Genomic DNA, 22,421 nt, shown 5'->3' on the forward strand with positions numbered 1-22,421 from the left:
GAAAAGCCATAATTGGAATCGTTATGCAATGTATCACTAAGTGATAAAATCCCAGAAAAAGAGAAAAAAAAAGTAAGGATAATCCTGACAGGAAAATAAAGTGATATTATTCCACATATGGGGCTTCCCTGGTGGCGCAGTGGTTGAGAGTCCGCCTGCCGATGCAGGGGACACAGGTTCGTGCCCCGGTCCGGGAGGATCCCACATGCCGCGGAGCGGCTGGGCCCTTGGGCCATGGCCGCTGAGCCTGTGCGTCCGGAGCCTGTGCTCTGCAAAGGGAGAGGCCACAGCAGTGAGAGGCCCGCGTACCGCAAAAAAAAATAAAATAAAAAAAATAAAGTAACAGCCTTCTGTAAACAAAGTACAAACACAGAGGCTGTTTTTAGTAGAAGAAAAAAGAAGAGTTCTATAATTAGAACTTGGGCTCAAAATCCAGGGCACAGCTTTGCCAGCTCTGTAAGCTTTAACAAGTTAATAACTTCTGTGAAGATTTTTTTTCTTTCAAAAATAAAAATGATACTCACTTTAAGGACTGTTTGGATGACTGAATTAAGTACTTAAATAGCTAATCTCTGATGCATACTAAACCCTTATGAAATACTGTTTTCTCTCCAGAAGACCAAAATCTCTAGGTTGTGAAAAAATATAGAGAAATCTAAACTCTGGGGTCCGTGCTTTTGCCAAAGAGAATAATTTAATTGTCAGTTATGAAAATGGGCAAAATGTTAGATAAGAGGAAGGTCTTGCCCAGGGTATATCCTTAGAAAGTACTTGATTAAACTGAGTCATTAAGCAGACACTGAATATTCTAAACTGATATCACTTTGGGAAAAAATTTGGAATTATAAATGCAGATAATCCTAATTTATTAAAAATTCCAAAGTGCTGAGGGTACTGCATTCACGCCGTAAAATGAAATTCGTAACTTATATGAGTTTATAGTTTATCAGTAAGAATAATTATTAACAACATATGGAAGATTACTAGCAAAAAATATTGCTCCTAATTATTTTTCAACTTTTAAATATTTTTCCACAATAAATACAATTTTATTTTTTTTTCTGAATATATAAATGATATGTTTAAAAGAATTCAAACAATACATAAATATAAAAGGAGATTAAAGTCACCTGAAATTCTACCACCCTGGTATTTTATTACCTGATGTTTCAATCAAGAGAGGCTAGGTAATATTGTGATAATAAATGACTCCAAAAATCTCAGAGGCTTACAACAACAAAGGTATATTTCCACTCGTGTTTTAGGTTTACTAAGAGTTGGCTGAGCTCTGCTCTGTCTCATCTTCACTCCAGGATTTAGGCTGAACATTACCAGTTGTTGAGACAAAGAAAGAGAGATGTCAACCACGTGTTACCTCTTAAAGCATGGCTTCAGCCTATACACCAAAGGCCTAAACAAGCAATAATGCCAGGCCTTGCTTGGGGGGCCTTGCTTGGGGGTGGCAGGAGAGTAACCAGAGGGAAAGGAGGGAAATTGAAATATTTAGAAAACAAGTATATAATCTACCAAACCTAAATGTGTATTAAAGAACCGAATGTGAGATTATTTAAGGATCTCTCACCATGGCTTACATTATTCAATTACTTTTATTAATGATGTGAAATATACATAACATAAAATTAACCATTATGAAGCACACAAGTCAGTAGCATTCATTGCACTCACAATGTTGTACAACCATTAACCTCTATCTAGTTCCAAAACATTTTCAGTATTAAAGGAAACCTCATACTCATTTAGCAGTCTTTTCCGCTGTCACTTTCCACCCACTTCTGACAACCACTAATCTACTTCCTACCTCTATGGATTAATCTACTCTGGGTATTTCATATAAATGGAATCACATAATATGTGACCATTTGTGACTGGCTTCTTCCACTTAGAATCATATTTTTGAGGTTCATTCACACTGTAGCATGTATCAGTACTTCATTCTTTTTCATGGCTGAATAACATTCCATTTTATAGATATACCACTTTTGTTTATCCATTTATCCTTTGATGAACATTTGGTTTTTTATAACTTTTGGCTGTTGGAAATAGTGCTGCTATGAATATTCATGTATAAGTTTTTCTTTGAATACCTGTTTTCAATTCTTTTGTGTATATACCTAGGAATGGAATTGCTGAGTCATACATTAACCCTAGGTTTAATTTTTGAGGGACTCCCAAACTTTTCTTCATAGCTGCTGCACCATTTTATATTCCTAACAGCAAGGTATGAGGGTTCCAATTTCTCCACATAATAAGTACATGAGAAAGTGCTCAGTATCATTAGTCCTAAGGGAAATGCAAATTCAAACCACAATGGGATACCATGTCATGCCGCCAAGAATGACTAAAATTAAAATGATAGATGTATTAGTCTACCCAGGCTGTTACAACAAAATACCACAGATTGATGGCTTAAACAACAGAAATTTATTTTCTCACGGTTCTGGAGGCTAGAAATCTAAGATCAATGTGACACCAGGTCTGATTTCTCCTGAGCCCTTTCTCCTTGCCTTGCAGATGGCCACCTTTTTCACTACATCTTCATAATGCCTTTCTCTGTGTCTGGTGTCTCTATGTATGTCCTATTTTTATAAGAACACCAATCATATTTGATTAAGGGCAACCTTAAGGGGCTCGTTTTAACTTATTACCTCTTTAAAGGCCTTATATCCAAATACAGTCACACTCTGAGGTACTAGGGTTTAGAAACTGAACATATAAATTTTAGGGAGACATAATTCATTCCAAAACAATGAACAATACAAAGTCTTGTCAAGAATGTGGATCAACCAGCACCCATACGTGTTGCTGGTGAGAGTGTAAAATAGCAAAAACACTTTAGAAAAACATCTGGTGGTTTCTTTTAAAACTAAACAAATACTAACCCCATAATGCAGCAATTCCACTGAAATGAAAGTATAACCCAGCAATTCCACTAACATGAAAGAGAAATGACAGTGTATCTCCCCCAAAACACTTCTTCAAGAATGTTCACAGTAACTGTATTCATAATAGTAGAAAACCAGAAACAGATGAGGTTTAAGACAGCTAAACAAACTGCAGTATATTCATGCTATGGAATAGTACTACAAAGCATTAAAAAGAGATAAAAACAATGTGGTGAATCTCAAAATATTATGCTTAGTGAAAAAAGCCTGACACAAAAGAGTACATACCATATGATTTCATTTGTACATTTCACAATTTTATAAATAATGCTTCAATTAAAAAGTCCACTGAGGTGGGCCCAATGTAATAATAATAGTCTCTATAAGAAGGACACAAGAGGAGGCAGAGGCAGAGGAAAAGGCAATGTGAAAATGGAAGTTCAGATTAGAATGATGTGGCTACCAGTCAGGGAATGCCAAGGCAGTCTCTAGAAGCTGGAAAAGGCAAGGAACAGAACCTACCTTGTAGTCTTCAGGATAAACCAGCCTTGCCAACACCTTGATTTTAGGGTTACAAGACCGATTCTAGACTTCTGAACTCCAGAACTCCAAGAGAATAAACTTGTGTTATTTTAAGCCACTAAATTTGTGGTAATTTGCTACAGCAGCAATAGGAAATTAATATACCTATCACTGGCATCCCAGAAGAAGAAAGTAGGTGGAGCTGAAAAGGTACAAGAAGAGATAATGGCTGAAAACTTCCCAAATTTGTAAAAGACATAAACCTACAGATACAATAAGCTAAGTGAACAACAAACAGGATAAACTCGAAGAAATCGACACCAAGACACATCATAATTAAACTTCGCAAAACTAAAGACAAAGGAAAAATCATGAAAGTATTAAGAGAAATGATACCTTAACTATAGAGGAAAAACAATTCAAATGACAGTGGATTCTCATTGGAAACCATGGAGGCCAGAAGGAAGTGGCACAACATTTTTCAAGTGTTGAAAGAAAAAAACTGTTAACCCAGAATAATATATGCAGTGAAAATATCATTCAAAGATGAGGGGAGGGACTTCCCTGGTGGTCCAGTGGTAGAGAATCTGCCTTACAATGCAGAGGATGTGGGTTCGATCCCTGGCCAGGGAACTAAGATCCCACATGCCACAGGGCAACTAAGCCTATGCGCCTCAGCTAGAGAGCCCGCATACCGAAAAATACAGAGCTCACGCACCCTGGAGGCTGCCCGCCACAACTAGAGAGAGAAAACCAGCATACCTCAACTAGAGAGATGCCCGCACGCTGCACTGAAGAGCCTGCATGCCGCATCCCGCGTGCCAGAACGAAGATCACACGTGCCATAACTAAGACCCGATGCAACCAAAAATAAACAAATTAATAATAATAATAATTTCTTTTAAAAAAAGATGAGGGGAAATAAAAATATTCTCAGATTGATGAAAACTAAGAGATTCTGTCATCAGCAAACTTATTCTAAAAGAATGGCTAAAGGAAAGAGAGGAAATCTTGAAACATAATGAAGAAAGAAAACAGTAAGCAAAAATATAGATAAATACAATAAGCATTCCTTCTTCTGAGTTTTCTAAACTAACAGAAGCAAAAATTTTAACACTGATGCAGTTCTAAATGTATGTAGAGGAAATATTAAGATGATTATAAGTGTGGGACGGTAAAGGAAAATAATGCATGGTAAGCTTTCTACATTTCACTTCAACAGGTAAAATAACAACACCAATAGATTGTGATAAGTTATGTATATAAAAAATGTAACGACTGGTGCAACCACTGAGAAAACTATACAAAGACATACACTACAGATAAATCAAATGGAATTCTTAGAGAATGTTCAAGTAACTGACAGGAGGGTTAGATTAAAGAAACAGAAATGAAAGACAGAGATAACAAACAGAAAGCAAAAATTAAAATGGCATACTCAAGTCCTAACATTTCAATAATTCCATTAAATTTAAATGATCTATATACACCAATTAAAGACAGAAAGCACACGACAAATTCAAGTTTTGCTTTTTTGGGACCCTCTGGAATTTTTTTTCCAATATTTTCGATCCATGGTTGGTTGAATCCACAGATGTGGAACTCACAGATACAGAGGACTGAGTGTATATAAATTTGACAACTTAGATGAAATACACCAGTTCCTCAAAGTATATCGTCACAATTCATCCAATACGAAATAGATAATTTGAAAAATCTTGCAACTATTGAGCAAGTTAAATTTGGAATTTAAAAATTCCAAAATAGAAGTCTCCAGTCCCAGATGGTTTCACTAGGGAATACTAAAGATGTAAGAATTAATACTATTTCTACACAATCTCTTCCAGCAAATAAAAGAGGAAGGAATACTTTTCAATTCATTTCATGAAGCTAGTATTACCCTATTTTAAAAAAAGACAGTACAAAAAATAAAATTACAAATATCTCTCATAAATATGAATGCAAAAATCTTTAAGACTTTGACAAAATTCAACACCCACTCATGATTAAAAAAAAAACCTCTCAGTGAAATAGAACTAGATGCACACCTCCTTAATGGATAAAGAACATCTTTTAAAACACCTACAGCTAGCATTATATTTAAAGACGAAAGACTGATGCCTTTCTCCTAAGACTGGGAATAAGGTTAGGATATCTGTTCTCACCATTCTTATTCAACATAATGCTGGAAGTTCTAGCCAGGGCAATAAGGCTAAAAGGAAAAAGCTTGCAGGCCATAAAGGAATAGATAAAACTGACCTTATTTGCACATAACATGATTATCTACACAGAAAATTCCAGGGAAGCTAACAGATGAACTCCTAGAACTAATAAGTGAATTCAGCAAGGTTGTAGGATATAAGATAAACATTAAAAAATCAACTACATTTTTATACACTATCAATGAACACGTTGACACTAATAAAATTACAATATCATTTATAATCACTCAAAAAATGAATGATTTAATGTATACATCTAACAAAAACACGTATACAGGGACCTCCCTGGTGGCGCAGTGGTTAAGAATCCACCTGCCAATGCAGGGGACACGGGTTCGAGCCCTGGTCCGGGAAGATCCCACATGCTGCGGAGCAACTAAGCCCATGCACCACAACTACTGAGCCTGTGCTCTAGAGCCTGTGAGCCACAACTACTGAGCCACGTGCCACAACTACTGAAGCCCGCACACCTAGAGCCCATGCTCCGCAACAAGAGAAGCCACCGCAATGAGAAGCCTGAGCACCACAACGAAGAGTAGCCCCCACTTGCCGCAACTAGAGAAAGCATGCATGCAGCAACAAAGACCCAATGCAGCCAAAAATAAATAAATAAATTTATTTTTTGAAAAAACATGTATACTCTATAAGACTTGTATACTGAAAAGTACAACACACTGATGAAAAATGTCAAAGATAACCTAAATAGAGAGAAATACCAAATTTCTCTCGTAAGTGTAAGAGTCAACAGAGTCAAGATGTCAACTCTCCCCAAATTGCTATATAAATTAATATAATTTCTATCAAAATTCCATCAATATTTTTATATATACAGATTATTCTAAATTTTATATAGAATGGCAAAGGAACTAAGATAGCAAAAACATTTTTGAAAAGAAGTTAAAATGGAGAAATCAGTCTACCTGACTTTGAGACTTATTGTATAGCTATAGTAATTAAAACTGTGTGGTACTGCTAGAGAGACAGACATACAGATAAATGGAACAGGATAGAAAACCCAGACATAGGTCCAAACAAATATGCTCAACTGATTTTTGTCAAAGGTGCTAAAGTGATTCAATGAAGTGAAAATAAGGGTTAGGCAGGGTTCTTAAACTTGACACCAAAAGCACAATCCATAAAAGGAAAAACTGATACACTGAACTTCATCAAAATTAAGAACTTCTGCTCTGTGAAAAGACCCTGTTAAGAGGATGAAATGACAAGCTACAGACTAAGAGAAAGTATTTGCAAATCACTTATCTGACAAAGGCTTATGTAACCTCAATATTAAAAGAAATTCCAATTAGAAAATGGGCAAAAGATGTGGAGACATTTTATCTAAGAGGATATGCAGATAGAAAATAAGTACAGGAAAAGATGTTCAACATCATGAGCCATTAGCAGAAAGCAAATTAATACCCCAATGAGTTATTTTTGAACACTTAGTCCTTTCCCTAGGCTGGAGTGTTCTAGCCCCAGATATCCACGAGGCTTACAATTTACTTGACTGAGGTCTTTGCTTGAAAGACATCTCCTCTGAAAGGCCTTTGCTACCTCCTCCATGCCCCTCCTCACCACCCACCCATACCCAGTTACTCTTGATTCCCTTGCTTTATTTGCTTCATAGCATTTATCCTCACCTGACATTATATAGTTACTTGTTTACCTGTTTGTTGTCTGTCTCCCCCATTAGAGTAAGTTCCATGAGGGCAGAGGTCTTGTCTTCATCAAGTGTCTGGCACAGAGTAGTCAATTAACAAATACTTTGGATAAATAAACTACAACAGGGACTTCCCTGCCGGTCCAGTGCTTAAAACTTCACCTTCCAATGCAGGGGGTGTTGGTTCGATCCCTGGTTGGGGAGCTAAGATCCCACGTGCCTCACGGCTAAAACACCAAAACATAAAATAGAAGCAATATTGTAACAAAATTCAATAAAGACTTTTTAAAAAATCTCAACTTGCTTTGCAAGAAAACAAATTTTATTAAAAAAATAAAAACCAAAAAACTACAATACAGGACTTCCCTGTGGCGCAATGGTTAAGAATCCACTTGCCAATGCAGGGGACATGGGTTCAAGCCCTGGTCCGGGAAGATCCCACATGCTGCAGAGCAACTAAGCCCGTGCACCACAACTACTGAGCCTGCGCTCTAGAGCCTGTGAGCCACAACTACTGTGCCCACGCGCTGCAACTACTGAATGCTGCACGCCTAGAGCCTGTGCCCCGCAACAAGAGAAGCCACGACAATGAGAAGCCCGCGCACCACAACGAAGAGTAGCCCCCGCTCGCTGCAACTAGAGAAAGCCCACGCGCAGCAACAAAGACCCAATGCAGCCAAAAAAAAAAAAAAAACGACAACACACATTTACATGCTCAGAGGATTTGCTTTCATAGTTCCACCCATGATGTTTTATTCAAATAAACTTCCTGGATTTCAGACCTCATCTGCCTGCAGCCCCCAAAATGCCTTCTTTCAATGCTAAAACCGTTGCCTTGTTCTTAGTTCTCACTTTATCCTCCTCCCAGCTTTGTTAGAAGGATGCCTACCCCCACCTTGTTGATTCCAGCCCCCCATCCCTATCACCAGTGTGACACTTAATACAACGCAGAGTGAAAAAAGAAAGGAAAAGGGCCCTCAGACAAGAATACCAGCAGGTGTTAGAGGAGAGAAGCTATAGCCAGAGCTATGGGACAATCCTGGCACACCGTTGAATACACCCTGGTCTATACTATAACATAAGACTTAGAAGCACCCCAATAAAGGCTGTGGTTGGCTAACTCACCAGGAGTTAGATTTTTAAACTGGTGGATTTTTGCTTGGCAGTGAACATCAACCTAATTAAGAACTTGTCATTCAAACGTAATGAGTCTTTCCATTCCGCCTTATCCATTTTAGCTACTAACTTCAGAGCGTTCTTGGCCTTATTTAAAGGAGTCATAGTTTCCATTTAGATTATGGATCCCAAAGCCACAATGACCCAGCGTTCAGTCTTCTCACAACATGGAGACCACAAATCATTTAAAATTTTTCAATATGAACAAGATTCTGGGGATTGCCTGCACATTCCTTAACTAACAAATACCATGTATGTGAGCAATTGTAGAACAAGAATTTCTACCTTCAAACCTTCTTTTCTTAACATGCATTTTTTAAAAATTCTGAAAAGTACTCTTAAACAATTCTTTATCAAGAAATATAACTTAAATGTCTCTGGCATACTAAATTATTTAACTATTTCTTAGTGGACACTCTTATCCCTTCATTTGCGGAAAAGAACCCTGCTTTATTTCACCCCACCATCCACAAATTACTCATCAATTCTGTTTTCTAAACCTGTAACTGAGACTAGACGATTTTTAGAACTCCTTGAAAAAAGTTAAATATAGCAAGCTGTATGCTAAGAAGAGGTAAGCGTTTCTCCTACTCATTTTGCAATGTTTACTTAAAAAGGAAAAACATAAAATAAAATGTCATTTTTGTAGGGAGGTCCAAGTGGGGAAGAGAAGATGCCCACAGTCTGTACCAACAGTAAGGTCGTTCATAACACGGCTATGTGATGACACACCCTCTTGTGTGCTGGCTTTTCACCTCAAAGTCAACACTAAATATACAGTTACTTAATGTTTCCATCTGAGTTCAGTAATTCTACCTGCAGGTAAATTCAAAATCAAAGTAGTATCTCTGATTCCTCTCTAATAAAAATTACCTTTCTTCCCTCTGAAAAATGTTAGTGTCTTTAACAGTAATATTTAATTGGTATTTGAAAACCAAGGAAAGAAGAAAAAACATTACCACTATTTAGGGGTAATTTAATGATTTTTTTAAATGAATTTACTTATTTATTTTTGGCTGCATTGGATCTTCGTTGCTGCACGCAGGCTTTCTCTAGTTGCAGTGAACAGGGGCTACTCTTCGTTGCGGTGCGCGGGCTTCTCGTTGCAGTGGCTTCTCTTGTTGTGGAGCACGGGCTCCAGTAGTTGTGGCTCGCAGGCTTTAGAGCACAGGCTCAGTAGTTGTGGCACATGGGCTTAGTTGCTCTGCAGCATGTGGGATCTTCCCGGACAAGGGCTCAAACCCGTGTTGCCTGCATTGGCAGGCAGATTCTTAACTACTGCGCCACCAGGGAAGTCCCCAGGAATTTAATGATTTTTGACTTTGAGTTAGTAATTTAATATACACCATTATCAGGTTACTTAACAATGTGAAAGTTAACAAAAAACTGGCTCATCAGTGTTAGGGTAAAACCACTGCTGCATTTGTCTCTTACTCCAAGGTCTACTCTTTTTATTCCACTGCTCTATAGTCTAAGAAAAAAACATTCCCACCTCCAACATAAAAGTTAACAAGAAAACTGGACTTAAAATATGCTTTTTTAGGGACTTCCCTGAGGCATCAGGGTAAGGGTGCTTCAGGAATTGAAAAAGTAATAGGCTAGGAGATTGGAGCTGGGGCAGAGAATAGAAACCCAGTTCAACAGAAGGAAAACATAAGAACAGAAAAGATTCTGCCTCCTCTTGGACAAAATATTCCACATAATCCAGGGACCAATGGACAGGAACTGGAAAGCCATGCTATAATGCACTTAAGTTATCAATTTTTCATCTGCATTGGCAGTAACTTTAATTGCTATAATTATAAACAACCTTTTATAGAAATTATTTTAGCAATAAATTTTGATTGTCAAGATTTAAATCCTAGTCAGAGACTTGCTTTTTAAAGATTATTCCATTGTAGACAAGCACCCATCTGATTTGCATTTTAGTACTAACTTTTTTAGCCTCACACTCATTTCACTAAGAACTTTCTGGGGGTGGTGATAGTAGTGATTATTATTATTTTGACAAAAGTACAGTATACACTAGGACAGCTGTAATTTATTTCAATATCTCTATGCAAATAAATTAATCAGCACAATTCCCTCAGTCTTCAAAGCAACTGTAAAGAAAGTACCATTTTTTTCTCCCATCTATTGCTGCATGCTTTTATTTGGTTACAGTTTTCTCACTACCTATCTCTTTATCGTCGGCAACCTGACTTCTGGTCTCACTATTTCACCAAACTTGCTCTCCTTAAAGCTTTCTTCAGATCCTTCTAGAACTCATCACTTCCTCTGACATTTATGACCACACTCTCATACTTGAATGGCACTGAAAGCTCATATTCCATGGCAACATTCGCTCATAGTCTAATGAGAGAAAAAGGCACCCACTAAAAACAAAGACCAGGAGTGGAAAATACATATGAATGAGTTTAGTTTCAAGTGCTCAGAAGCAGAGCTGAGTCACAGCAGGTACTCAGTTGAGAAGAATTTTTATTTTAAACTGAAAAGCCTTAGAAGTTATTTAAGCCAATGCCCTCATTTTATAGCTGAAGTACGGAAAGTGTGTCAGTTAGGATGACTTTGGTTGCAAATAGTAGACAAGAGCAAGTCAATTTGACTTAATAAGGAAACATACTCTCCTACATAATACGAGGTCCAGACACCTCACTGTAACCCACTGCTGCTCTTGCCTGTAGCACCCTTGGCCACACCACCTTCAGTGTGTTACCTTCAACTTCTGGTTGCGAGCAACAAGGTCTGTCACAGTTTCAGGATATACATCAGAGAAGCTGGGGGAGGAGTGTAAGAGGAAAGGGAAAGTGTGTCTCTTCCTTGAATCTCTTCTCAAAAGCAAAGAAACTTGACCAAGAAACCCTAAGAAGACTTTTCTTTTGCTTCCCCGTTTCTAAAGCAACCACTGGCAAGGAAAACGGGATTCCAAGACTGGTTTGGTTTAAGCCTTGGACTAAGCTTGGGGTAGAAAGAATGCTGAGGCGTCAAGGTTAAATATATTGGCCATAATCAAAATATTATTTGTAGGACTTCCCTGGTGGCACAGTGGTTAAGAATCCGCCTGTCAGTGCAGGAGACACGGGTTCGAGCCCTGGCCCGGGAAGATGCCACATGCCATGGAGCAACTAAGCCCATGTGCCACAACTACTGAGCCTGTGCTCTAGAGCCCACAAGCTACAACTACTGAGCCCGTGTTCCACAACTACTGAAGCCCGTGCACCTAGAGCCCATGCTCCGCAACAAGAGAAGCCACCACAATGAGAATCCCGCGCACCACAAGGAAGAGTAGCCCCCGCTCACCACAACTAGAGAAAGCCCGCGCTTAGCAACTAAGACCCAACACAGGGCTTCCCTGGTGGCGCAGTGGTTGAGAGTCCGCCTGCCGATACAAGGGACACGGGCTCGTGTCCCGGTCCGGGAAGATCCCACGTGCCGCGGAGCGGCTTGGCCCGTGAGCCATGGCCGCTGAGTCTGCGCGTCCGGAGCCTGTGCTCCGCAATGGGGGAGGCCACAACAGTGAGAGGTCCGCGTACCGCAAAAAAAAAAAAAAGATGGATTCAACTCTTCTCTCTTTTGCCACCTTCTCTGGGAAGCTCACATGTTCCTTTTGTAACTATCTTAGGCTTCTGTGGAGGTGGCATAGGGTAACAGTAAGCACTGACTTTACAGCCAAACTGCCGGGGTTCAAATATAGGCCCCCATCACTTGTGGGTGCCATGTTACTTAACCTCATTCCTCATCTATAAAAGGGGAGGATAGTAGAACTCACCTCATAGAGATGTTGTGAGCATTAAATAAGTTACTACACATAAAGTGCTCAGAATCATGCCTGTTACACAGTAAGTCCTCTTTAAGTGTGTGCTGTTATTATTAAGGGGCATCTACTGTTTCCGCCTGCCAATATCCTTTTCCCTTTCTTCTGATAAATGTTTCAGTTTCCCTTTGGAGAACCACCCCTCTGCCATGCCATCCGATCCTGACACAACTCTCAGTCAGTATGAACTGCTCCCGACCCCCATTGGGCAAAGGGTGACCACAAGGCCCAAGGTAGGCCAATCTTGCCTTTTCCCCTGGAATCTGACTCATAAGCAGAATGACTCAAGACAGAAAGCCGTTAAAATTCAGTCTCTCTGGTGTCAGTGCCTTGAAGAGCTTTTCCTGAGTTCTTGCCCCCTACGCCCCTGGAACTGTATAGTCCTTTACAAAATTTGATTAACAGTTCTTCCTTTGATTCTATTAGCTTTCCAATCCCCTTTAATAAATCCTCTTTTTGCTGAAATTAGCCAAGACTGATTTCTGTTGTTTGTGTAACCATTATGTTGAACAAATAGGCCTCCCCAAATTAAATCATGAAGTAACCTTATTTTTCTCTCTCATGTCTCTTTATAGCTATTCATGAGCCTAGCTTCTCTGGCCCCTGCATACACAGCGTATAAGTTAAGACAGTGGCTCAGAAATCAAACATTCTGGGCTCAAATTCTAACTCCAAGCCCTGCTAGCTATGTTACTTAATGTCTTTCTGCCTCAGCTTCCTTATCTGTAAAATGGAATAAAGACACCTATCTCATTGGGTTATTTTAAAACTTAAATGACTTCCCAAATGTAAAATGCCTGGAAGTGTGCTTGGCACACAGTAAGTCCCGAAAAATGTTATAGAGCTGATGGCAGTGGTGTCCAGTGAGATGTCCTTTTTCCTCACAACCTATCACATTAGGCCCTGACCATTCTTGTTTCCACACCTATGCTCATGCTAGCCCTCTTTCCTTTTCTAAATCCTTCAAGACATAACTGAATCAAGCACCACCATTTCCACAAAGCCCACACTGATCTACAAAGACCACATTAACCTGTTACTTCACTTACAGGAATTATAATCTGTAGTAGACACATGAGTCTTGATTTCATATCTTTCTACTGTTTTTTAATTGTACCTGTATCTAAATCATGACTAGAATAAGAAAAGTGTTCCTTGAAGGCAAGAATGACATTTTATATTATTCTATGTCCTTCACATTACTTACTCCAGAGTAAGGCTCATAGTAAGTCCTTAATAATTAACTTTTGAATGGCCCTCTGAGCAGCTAAAAATATTTCCAACCATGATTACTTCTGGGTTTGCATAGCTCCAAGCCCTTAGGCCTATGTTTTAGTACATATGTTGCCAAAGTGAGCACAGGGCCTTTGCTTTTATTAAAGTGTGCATAAGCATACAAAAAAGACAGGGTACAGAACTTTCTTTTTTCTTCCCACACTGGCCCATACACACTGGGCATCCAGTAAATGTCATTAACTAACTACAAAAAAGCTGAAAACTTCAGGAGCTGGAAATTCATTCCGAATATGATAGGAAATTCCAAATGTATCTGTTACTGTTAAGATTGGAAACTATACGGCTGAAAGGCCCTGTTTTGTTTAAAACTTTAAAACTTGGAGATAAGGGAAACGGATACTCACACATTTTTTCTCTTCTAATATTTTTTTTTTCTCAAGAACTGTTGATGAAGGACAAAGTAGAAAAGGTAACTATTGTATCTTTCTATTGTCATGTTTCTGAAGAAATATTCTTTTATTTTTGGAACTCTGCATAACATAAAGTACCCCATCTTCTTTCTCTGGTTTCTCTAACCATGTGAAAAAGTATACGTAGAAATAAAAACATTTCACACTGATGCCCAAGAGTATATCACTTACATATAAAAAGATGGCACTGTTTCAGAGCTATGTGGGCAGTATTTTAGTCATGTGGAAAAGGCAACTGGGAAAGAGAAATTGAGTAAGCCTAGCCTCAACTCCATGTGAAGCTGTCTGTGGGTGCATAAATTGACTCACTTAGCTGACCCTGGGAACAAGTTTATATTACATCCAAATGACACCTCTATAAAATTCCATACTTTTTGGCTTTCGTTGTTTAATGAATATGGTTATTTCAAAGTTAAGAAAAAATTCTTTTTTCTAAATGCTATCCACTATGAATTTTTCAACCAGACTGATTCTTCATTGTTTCCTTTCTACAGGAACAATGTACAAGAGAAAGAAAAGGGAAGAGAAAGAAAAGGATGAGAGAAAAAACTACACATCTTACTTGGATTGTGCGAGACAGCCGGGTGCAACCATGTTCTGATTCTCCTCCTTGGCCTGGAGTGCAGTGAGTTCCACCATGTTAACCATCACATCATTGGTGTGGCCCGGAAGCTGGGGAAGCACTGAAAGGATCTTCTCCACCAAGTTGTCTCCATGATGTCCAACCGCCCCTGTTTAAGCAGACAAGATAATATGAACTCACAAAATGGGAGGAAAAAGAAGCTAAATTAATGTTCTATAATACCCCTTCTATCAAAAACAGTATCCATTTTTAGCTTCTGTTACACAAATCAATAACATAAACCTAACATTCTGCCCTTAGTAACACTAATCAATCTCACAATTACCTACAATATGTATGTCTTGTGTGTTGGACTTAATGGTCCCTGAGAGCAGGCACTGTGTCTGCTCTGGTTACTGCTATAATTCCCGGCACCTAGCATAGTGCCTACACATGGTAGGCATTAATATGTATTTAGTGGATAAATAAATAATAAACATTTGGAAGGTCACGTAAATGGCGTGATAGGATGACACTATCCTGAAAGTTTAGAGCCAAAAGGATTTTCTTTATTTTACTGATGAAGACCTTAAGACCCAGAAAGGCTTAGAGACCTGACCAAGAATAGCAGATCTCCCCTTTGCTAGAAGTTTATCTTCATCATGGCGACCATTTATCTAGTTCACCCTCTACCCACCATGTCTAGCAGGCAACTTGGCAGCTAGTAGGCTCACTAATTATTTGTTAATGAAGGAAAGAACAAATGAATGAATAGTAACAGTTTGCAGTGATAAAACCATTTATACAGTGCTTTCTGTGTACCAGGCACTGCTCTAGGTGCTTTACATATATTAATTCTTTTAATAACAAATGAATTAATAAGCTCAAATTAAAATTCAAGACCAATGACACAGTTTAATGCTTTTTCCATGAGACCAAGTTATCTTTCCAAAAGCCATCAATGCTTGTAAGACATGATTCCAACAACGGGTGCGACTGGCCAAATCAACTTGTTTTGATCCCACCCACTTCAAATCAATTAATATTTTACTTCCTAATGTCTATCTCTATTGTTTTTGCCATGTCATATTAATTGCACAGAAGAACTAGGTAGAAAAGACTAAACCAGAAATCCAAGGAATCATTGTCAGCACCATCGTCTTCTTCGTCACAATAGCTAATATTTACTGAGAGCTTATGACGTACCAGGTATTAACTTCCATACTGTACATTTATTATCCACTTAATTCTTAGAACAACTCTAATAGGTAGGTATTATTATGCTCATTGACAGAGTAGAAGATTCAGTTTAAGTAACTTGCTCACAATTATATATGCTGTAAATTACAGAGCAAGAATTCAAACTCACGAGGCAGAACTCCAAAAACCACGCCATTAAAAAAAAACAAAAAACAATCAGGCCCATAAAAATGACTTAAGACAGAACCAGCATGAGTGCTTCTAATGTGGCTTCCGATGCTAAAGAAAAGAGTTCTAATTCTACCAGTAAAATATTCACTTATTAGGCCTGGAAGGAACCATGTCTTATTTACGTTGTCTATAGTTTATGGTTGTCTCCCCAGCACTCACACTACAAGCTACTCGTTAAATACTTGCTGAATGAATGCCTAGTGAGTATAAGTGGCCCTGAGATCCACAGGGCAGTCAGAAGTCTCTAAGTGGATAATATCTTTAAGCCTGGAAAGAATGGAGATACGACGATTACACCATAGCATCATTTCTCTCTCCACTAGTGACCTCCTCACTTATTTGAAAACTTCCACTCATCACTACAATAACTCTTCTTTGAACCTGGTGCCCAAATTCTGAGCCCTGCCCCCAAGCTATTCTTATTTTTATTTGCCATTCACAGACACATGGTACAGACAAGTAGTCTGTATGTTCTGCCTTTCTTTCCTAACTTCTTTAGCCCCTACAATCTAGCTGTTACTCACTCTTCCTCCCTATGCTAAATGCAGGGGTCTTTGGCAGGTCTCAGTTCATTAAACCTTTGGCAAATTAAAACTGTTGACTAATCCAGTCCTCCTGAAACTCTCCAAATATGAGAAGTCAAGACATGACATGCTTATTTTTCCTTAAGGTTTAATAGCTAATAGTTATTTTTACAGAACCAATGTATCACTTACATCCTTAAAATATTACATACTAACACCCTAAATGTTCAGAAGTAGAGGAGTAGTTTTTTAAAATTATGGCATATTTACTGAAGCAGTTCTCAAATTGTGATTTTTATTTTCTTCTATTTATTTATAGATTCTAAACTTTCTATGGTGAACATATACTCCCGTTGTAATGAAATGAAAAAACATGCTATACACACATATAAATATCCCAAAATTTTACCAAGGGTTATCTTTGAATGGTAGGACTTCGGTTGATGTAAACTCTACCTAAAATTAATTTTTCCCCTGTGTTTTCTGCAAGGAGCACATGAGACTGACCTAAATTAATTAGAAAAATAATTTACACTCTTTCAGAAACTGTTGAAAATATTATATATGAGAATTAACAAAATGCCAAATTTACATGAGCAGGATTACTCAACTTTTTAGGTTTAGTCAAAAGGAATGTGTATTTAACATGTGTGATAATGAAGGATAAAGCAGGTATAGGCTTTCAACTCATGTCCTGCTCTTCCCTGAATACAGTTTGTTGCATGTCCAGCTTTAGAGGGTTCAATATACATTTTTAAAATTTAATTAGTGCCTGTTACATGACTCAAACATAGACTAAGCATTTGGGGCCTCTCAATGTCACAGTAACTTCAGATTCTTCCTCTATGAAATGAATAAAATGCCAAGATTTGTATCACACTTAAATTTTCAGAGAGCTTAATTTTTCCATTATTATAGAAATTTTAAAGTATTATTTAAGACGCTGAAGAGTGGAAGTCAAGCTGAACCCAGTTATTTTTCCCTGTCCAACTGTTAATCTAGCCAAGAGCAATGGAGTCTAGTCTGGCCAGAGAATGGTTTATTTCCCAATGCCTTCTTTTCTAAAGAGGGTATAGGAACAAGAAATTGGATACATGGGCTCTAGTGGTCCCATCCTCCATTAGCACCTTGTGTGATCTGAGACAACTTCCAAAAACGTGGTGCTATTTTACCAAGCTAAAAACTCAGAGTTGGTCCAACCAACACCTAAATATCTTTGAAGCTCAGTATTTGAGATCCTAAATTCAGTCAACTGTTTCAAAGGCTAAACTTTTATAGTTAACAGCACCGGAAAAATAGCCATCCTGTATGACCCTGGGGATCATATGTGAATGTACGTGCCAGTATCATCATCATAAGGCATATAACATCTACACTTGCCTCTACTTATAAGGAATAAAGTAAGAAGCAAGAACTGAGACATCGTCACAAGAGCTCAGTCATACTGTAGTAGGGCTTAAAGATAAAAACACAAGAGCCTTCTCTACATTTCACAAACAGGATATTTTGGGATTATAAACAGTGTCCCTTTGTGTTGAGACAGGGTTACTGGATTCTTGGAATTAGTATATTCAAAAACTCACCTCCTGGGACTTCCCTGGTGGCGCAGTGGTTAAGAATCCGCCTGCCAGTGCAGCGGACGCGGGTTCGAGCCCTGGTCCAGGAAGATCCCACACGCCGTGGAGCAACAAAGCCCGTGCGCCACAACTACTGAGCCTGCCCTCTAGAGCCCACGAGCCACAACTACTGAAGCCCCGCACGCCTAGAGCCTGTGCTCTGCAACAAGAGAAGCCACCGCAATGAGAAGCCCGCACACTGCAATGAAGAGTAGCCCCCGCTTGCTACAACTAGAGAAAGCCACGGGCAGCAACAAAGACCCAACACAGCCAAAAATAAAAATTAATTAATTAAAAAAAAACTACACAATACACAAATCTTAAAAAAAAAAAAAAAAAAACACCTCACCTCCTTTCTGATTCCCCATGACTCTTTCTTATGAATATTTGACCGTCTTTCATTATTTTGAGATGTTTCAGTATTTGATGACATTTCTGTCTTCTAAGAACAGAATATTTCATTATTGCTCCTGATGTTTCCTTCTATGTAGAAGGACAACAATTAGCATAACATTTCTGAACTTGCCTCACCTCCTTCAATCAATCCCTTTTCCCTTGGGTTGTCAGGTTCTACTCATTCTGCCTAGGATAGGTTCTGCCCTTGGAAAGAGGGCACTCTGGTCCACTCCTGATGCTGAGTGGGTAAGCCTTCCAACCCAAGAATTTGGTGTTAGGAATCTCACTTGCCCATAGATGGAAGCCACATTCTTTAAGGTTCACTGTACCCACCATAAAACTGGTATTTGGGCCTCTGCCTGCCAACTCTTTATTCCATATTCAATTTAGAATCTGGATGGTTAAAGGAGCATTAGTTATTAGTTACTCTTTAATACTACCATTTCTAACACTACCTATGGTTGGCTCATATCAGTCAAATCTAGTACAAAGGGGATGTATTAAGGTAGATAATACATACTAGTCAAAAGGCTGTTTCAGTTTGCCATATACCAGGTAGGACTTTGGGGGGATGGAGGCAGGAGAATAATAAGGCAGTACTCGGGGGGACCTTGAAGATGGCGGAAGAGTAAGACGCGGAGATCGCCTTCCTCCCCACGGATACACCAGAAATACATCCACACGTGGAACAACTCCTACAGAACTCCTACTGAAGGCTGGCAGAAGACCTCAGACCTCCCAAAAGGCAAGAAACTCCCCACGTAACTGGGTAGGGCAAAAGAAAAAACAGAGACAAAAGAATAAGGACGGCACCTGCACCAGTGGGAGGGAGCTGTGAAGGAGGAAAAGTTTCCACACACTAGGAAGCCCCTCCGCGGGCGGAGACTGCGGGAGGCAGAGGGGGGAGTTTCGGGACCGCGGAGTAGTGCACAGCGACGGGTGCGGAGGGCAAAGCGGGGAGATTCCTGCACAGACGATCGGTGCCGACCGGCACTCACCAACCCGAGAGGCTTGCTGCTCACCCACCGGGGCGGGCGGGGCTGCGAGCTGAGGCTCGGGTTTTGGTTTTGGACGGAGCTCAGGGAGAGGACTGGGGTTGGCGGCTTGAACATAGCCTGAAGGGGTTAGTGCACCACGACTAGCCGGGAGGGAGTTCGGGGAAAAGCCTGCACCGGCCGAAGAGGCAAGAGACTTTTTCTTCCCTCTTTGTCTCCTGGTGCGCGAGGAGAGGGGTCTAAGAGCGCTGCTTAAAGGAACTCCAGAGACGGGCGCGAGCCGCGGCTAAAAGCGCGAACCCCAGAGACGGGCGCGAGCCGCGGCTGAGGGCGCGAGCCCCCGAGACGGGCGCGAGCCGCGGCTGAAAGCGCAAACCCCAGAGACGGGCGCGAGCCGCGGCTGAGGGCGCGAGCCCCCGAGACGGGCGCGAGCCGCGGCTAAAACCGCGGACCCCAGAGACGGGCGGGAGACGCTAAGGCTGCTGCTGCCGCCACCAAGGGGCCTGTGTGCGAGCACAGGTCACTCTCCACACCCCTCTTCCGCGGAGCCTGTGCAGCCCGCCACTGCCAGGTTCCCGGGATCCAGGGACAACTTCCCCGGGAGTACGCACGGCGGGTCTCAGGCTGGTGCAACATCACGCAGGCCTCTGCCGCAACGTCACGCTGCCTCTGCAGCTGCAGGCCCGCCCCGCACGTAGTGCCCCTCCTACCCCCATCCCCCAACCCCCGGCCTGAGTGAGCCGGAGGCCCCGAATCAGCGGCTCCTTTAACCCCGTCCTGTCTGAGCGAAAAAACAGACGCCCTCCAGCGACCTACACGCAGAGGCAGGGCCAAATCCAAAGCTGAGCTCCTGTGAGCTGTGAGAACAAAGAAGAGAAAGGGAAATCTCTCCCAGCAGCCACAGAAGCAGCGGATTAAAGCTCCACAATCAACTTGATATACCCTGCATCTGTGGAATACCTGAATAGACAAGGAATGATCCCAAATTGAAGAGGTGGAATTTAGGAGCGAGATCTATGATTTTTTTCCCTTTTCCTCTTTTTGTGAATGTGTACGTGTATGCTTCTGTGTGAGATCCTGTCTGTATACTCTTGCTTCCACCATTTGTCCTAGGGCTCTATCCGTCCATGACTTTTTTTTAAAAATTCTTTTTCTTAATAATTAAGTTTAATTGTGATAACTTTATTATACTTTACCTTCGTTCTTTCTTTCTTTCCTTCCTTCCTTCCCTCCTTTAGACAACGAATCACCCCAAATTGAGGAGGTGGTCTCAGGGAGCAGGATTTATGATTTTTTCCCCCTTTACCTCTTTTTGTGAAGGTGTATGTGTATGCTTCTGTGTAAGATTTTCTCTGTATAGCTTTGCTTCCAACATTTGTCCTAAGGTTCTATCCGTCCCTTTTTTTTTTTTTTTCTAAATATTTTTTAATTCAATAACTATATTATACTTTATTTTATTTTTACTGTATCATCTTTCTTTCTGTCTTTTTTCCTTCTTTCCCTCCTTCCTTCCTTCCTCCCTCCCTCCTTTCTTTCCTTCTTTGCTTCTTTCTTCCTTCCTTCCTTTCCTCCTTTCCTTCTTTCTTTACTCATACTTCTACTAATTCTCCCTACTTTTTCTCCCTTTTATTCTGAGCTGTGTGGATGAAAGGCTCTTGGTGCTCCAGCCAGGAGTCACGGCTCTGCCTCTGAGGTAGGAGAGCCAACTTCAGGACACTGGTCAACAAGAGACCTCCCAGCTCCACATAATATTAAACGGTGGAAATCTCCCAGAGACCTCCATCTTAACACCAGCACCCAGCTTCACTCAACGACCAGCAAGCCACAGTGCTGGACAACCTATGCCAAACAACTAGCAAAACAGGAACACAACCCCACCCATTAGCAGAGAGACTGCCTAAAATCATAATAAGGCCACAGACACCCCAAAACACACCACCAGACGTGAACCTGCCCACTAGAGAGACAAGATCCAGCCTCATCCAGCACAACACAGGCACTAGTCCCCTCCACCAGGAAGCCTACACAACCCACTGAAACAACCTTAGCCACTGGAGACAGACATCAAAAACAACGGGAACTACGAAAGTGCAGCCTGCAAAAAGGAGACCCCAAACACAGTAAGATAAGCAAAATGAGAAGACAGAAAAACACACAGCAGATGAAGGAGCAAGATAAAAACCCACCAGACCTAACAAATGAAGAGGAAATAGGCAATCTACCTGAAAAAGAATTCAGAATAATGATAGTAAGGATGATCCGAAATCTTGGAAGTAGAATGGACAAAATGCAAGAAACAGTTAACAAGGACCTACAAGAACTAAAGATGAAACAAGCAACGATGAACAATGCAATAAATGAAATTAAAATCACTCTAGATAGGATCAATAGCAGAATAACTGAGGCAGAAGAACGGATAAGTGACCTGGAAGATAAAGTAGTGGAAATAACTACTGCAGAGCAGAATAAAGAAAAAAGAATGAAAAGAACTGAGGACAGTCTCAGAGACCTCTGGGACAACATGAAACGCACCAACATTCGAATTATAGGGGTTCCAGAAGAAGAAGAAAGAAAGAAAGGGACTGAGAAAATATTTGAAGAGATTATAGTTGAAAACTTCCCTAATATGGGAAAGGAAATAGTTAATCAAGTCCAGGAAGCACAGAGGGTCCCATACAGGATAAATACAAGGAGAAATACGCCAAGACACATATTAATCAAACTGTCAAAAATTAAATACAAAGAAAGCATATTAAAAGCAGCAAGGGAAAAACAACAAATAACACACAAGGGAATCCCCATAAGGTTAACAGCTGATCTCTCAGCAGAAACCCTACAAGCCAGAAGGGAGTGGCAGGACATACTGAAAGTGATGAAGGAGAATAGCCTGCAAC

At 40.2% G+C, this 22,421-nt stretch overlaps 1 protein-coding gene across 2 annotated transcripts in view; it reads right to left on the reverse strand.

Annotated features, from left to right (window-relative positions):
* The window catches only part of SCFD2 (sec1 family domain containing 2), a 405,336-nt gene that overhangs the window by 367,435 nt on the left and 15,480 nt on the right, over positions 1 to 22,421 (reverse strand). For both annotated transcript variants that reach the window (XM_032633104.1, XM_032633105.1), the window contains exon 2: positions 14,566 to 14,734. In XM_032633104.1, coding sequence (XP_032488995.1) covers positions 14,566 to 14,734 — 169 coding nt within the window. The remainder of the gene's footprint in view (positions 1 to 14,565; positions 14,735 to 22,421) is intronic.

The sequence above is a fragment of the Phocoena sinus genome, chromosome 5 (genome assembly GCF_008692025.1).
Source record: "Phocoena sinus isolate mPhoSin1 chromosome 5, mPhoSin1.pri, whole genome shotgun sequence".
NCBI classification, from domain to species: domain Eukaryota; kingdom Metazoa; phylum Chordata; class Mammalia; order Artiodactyla; family Phocoenidae; genus Phocoena; species Phocoena sinus.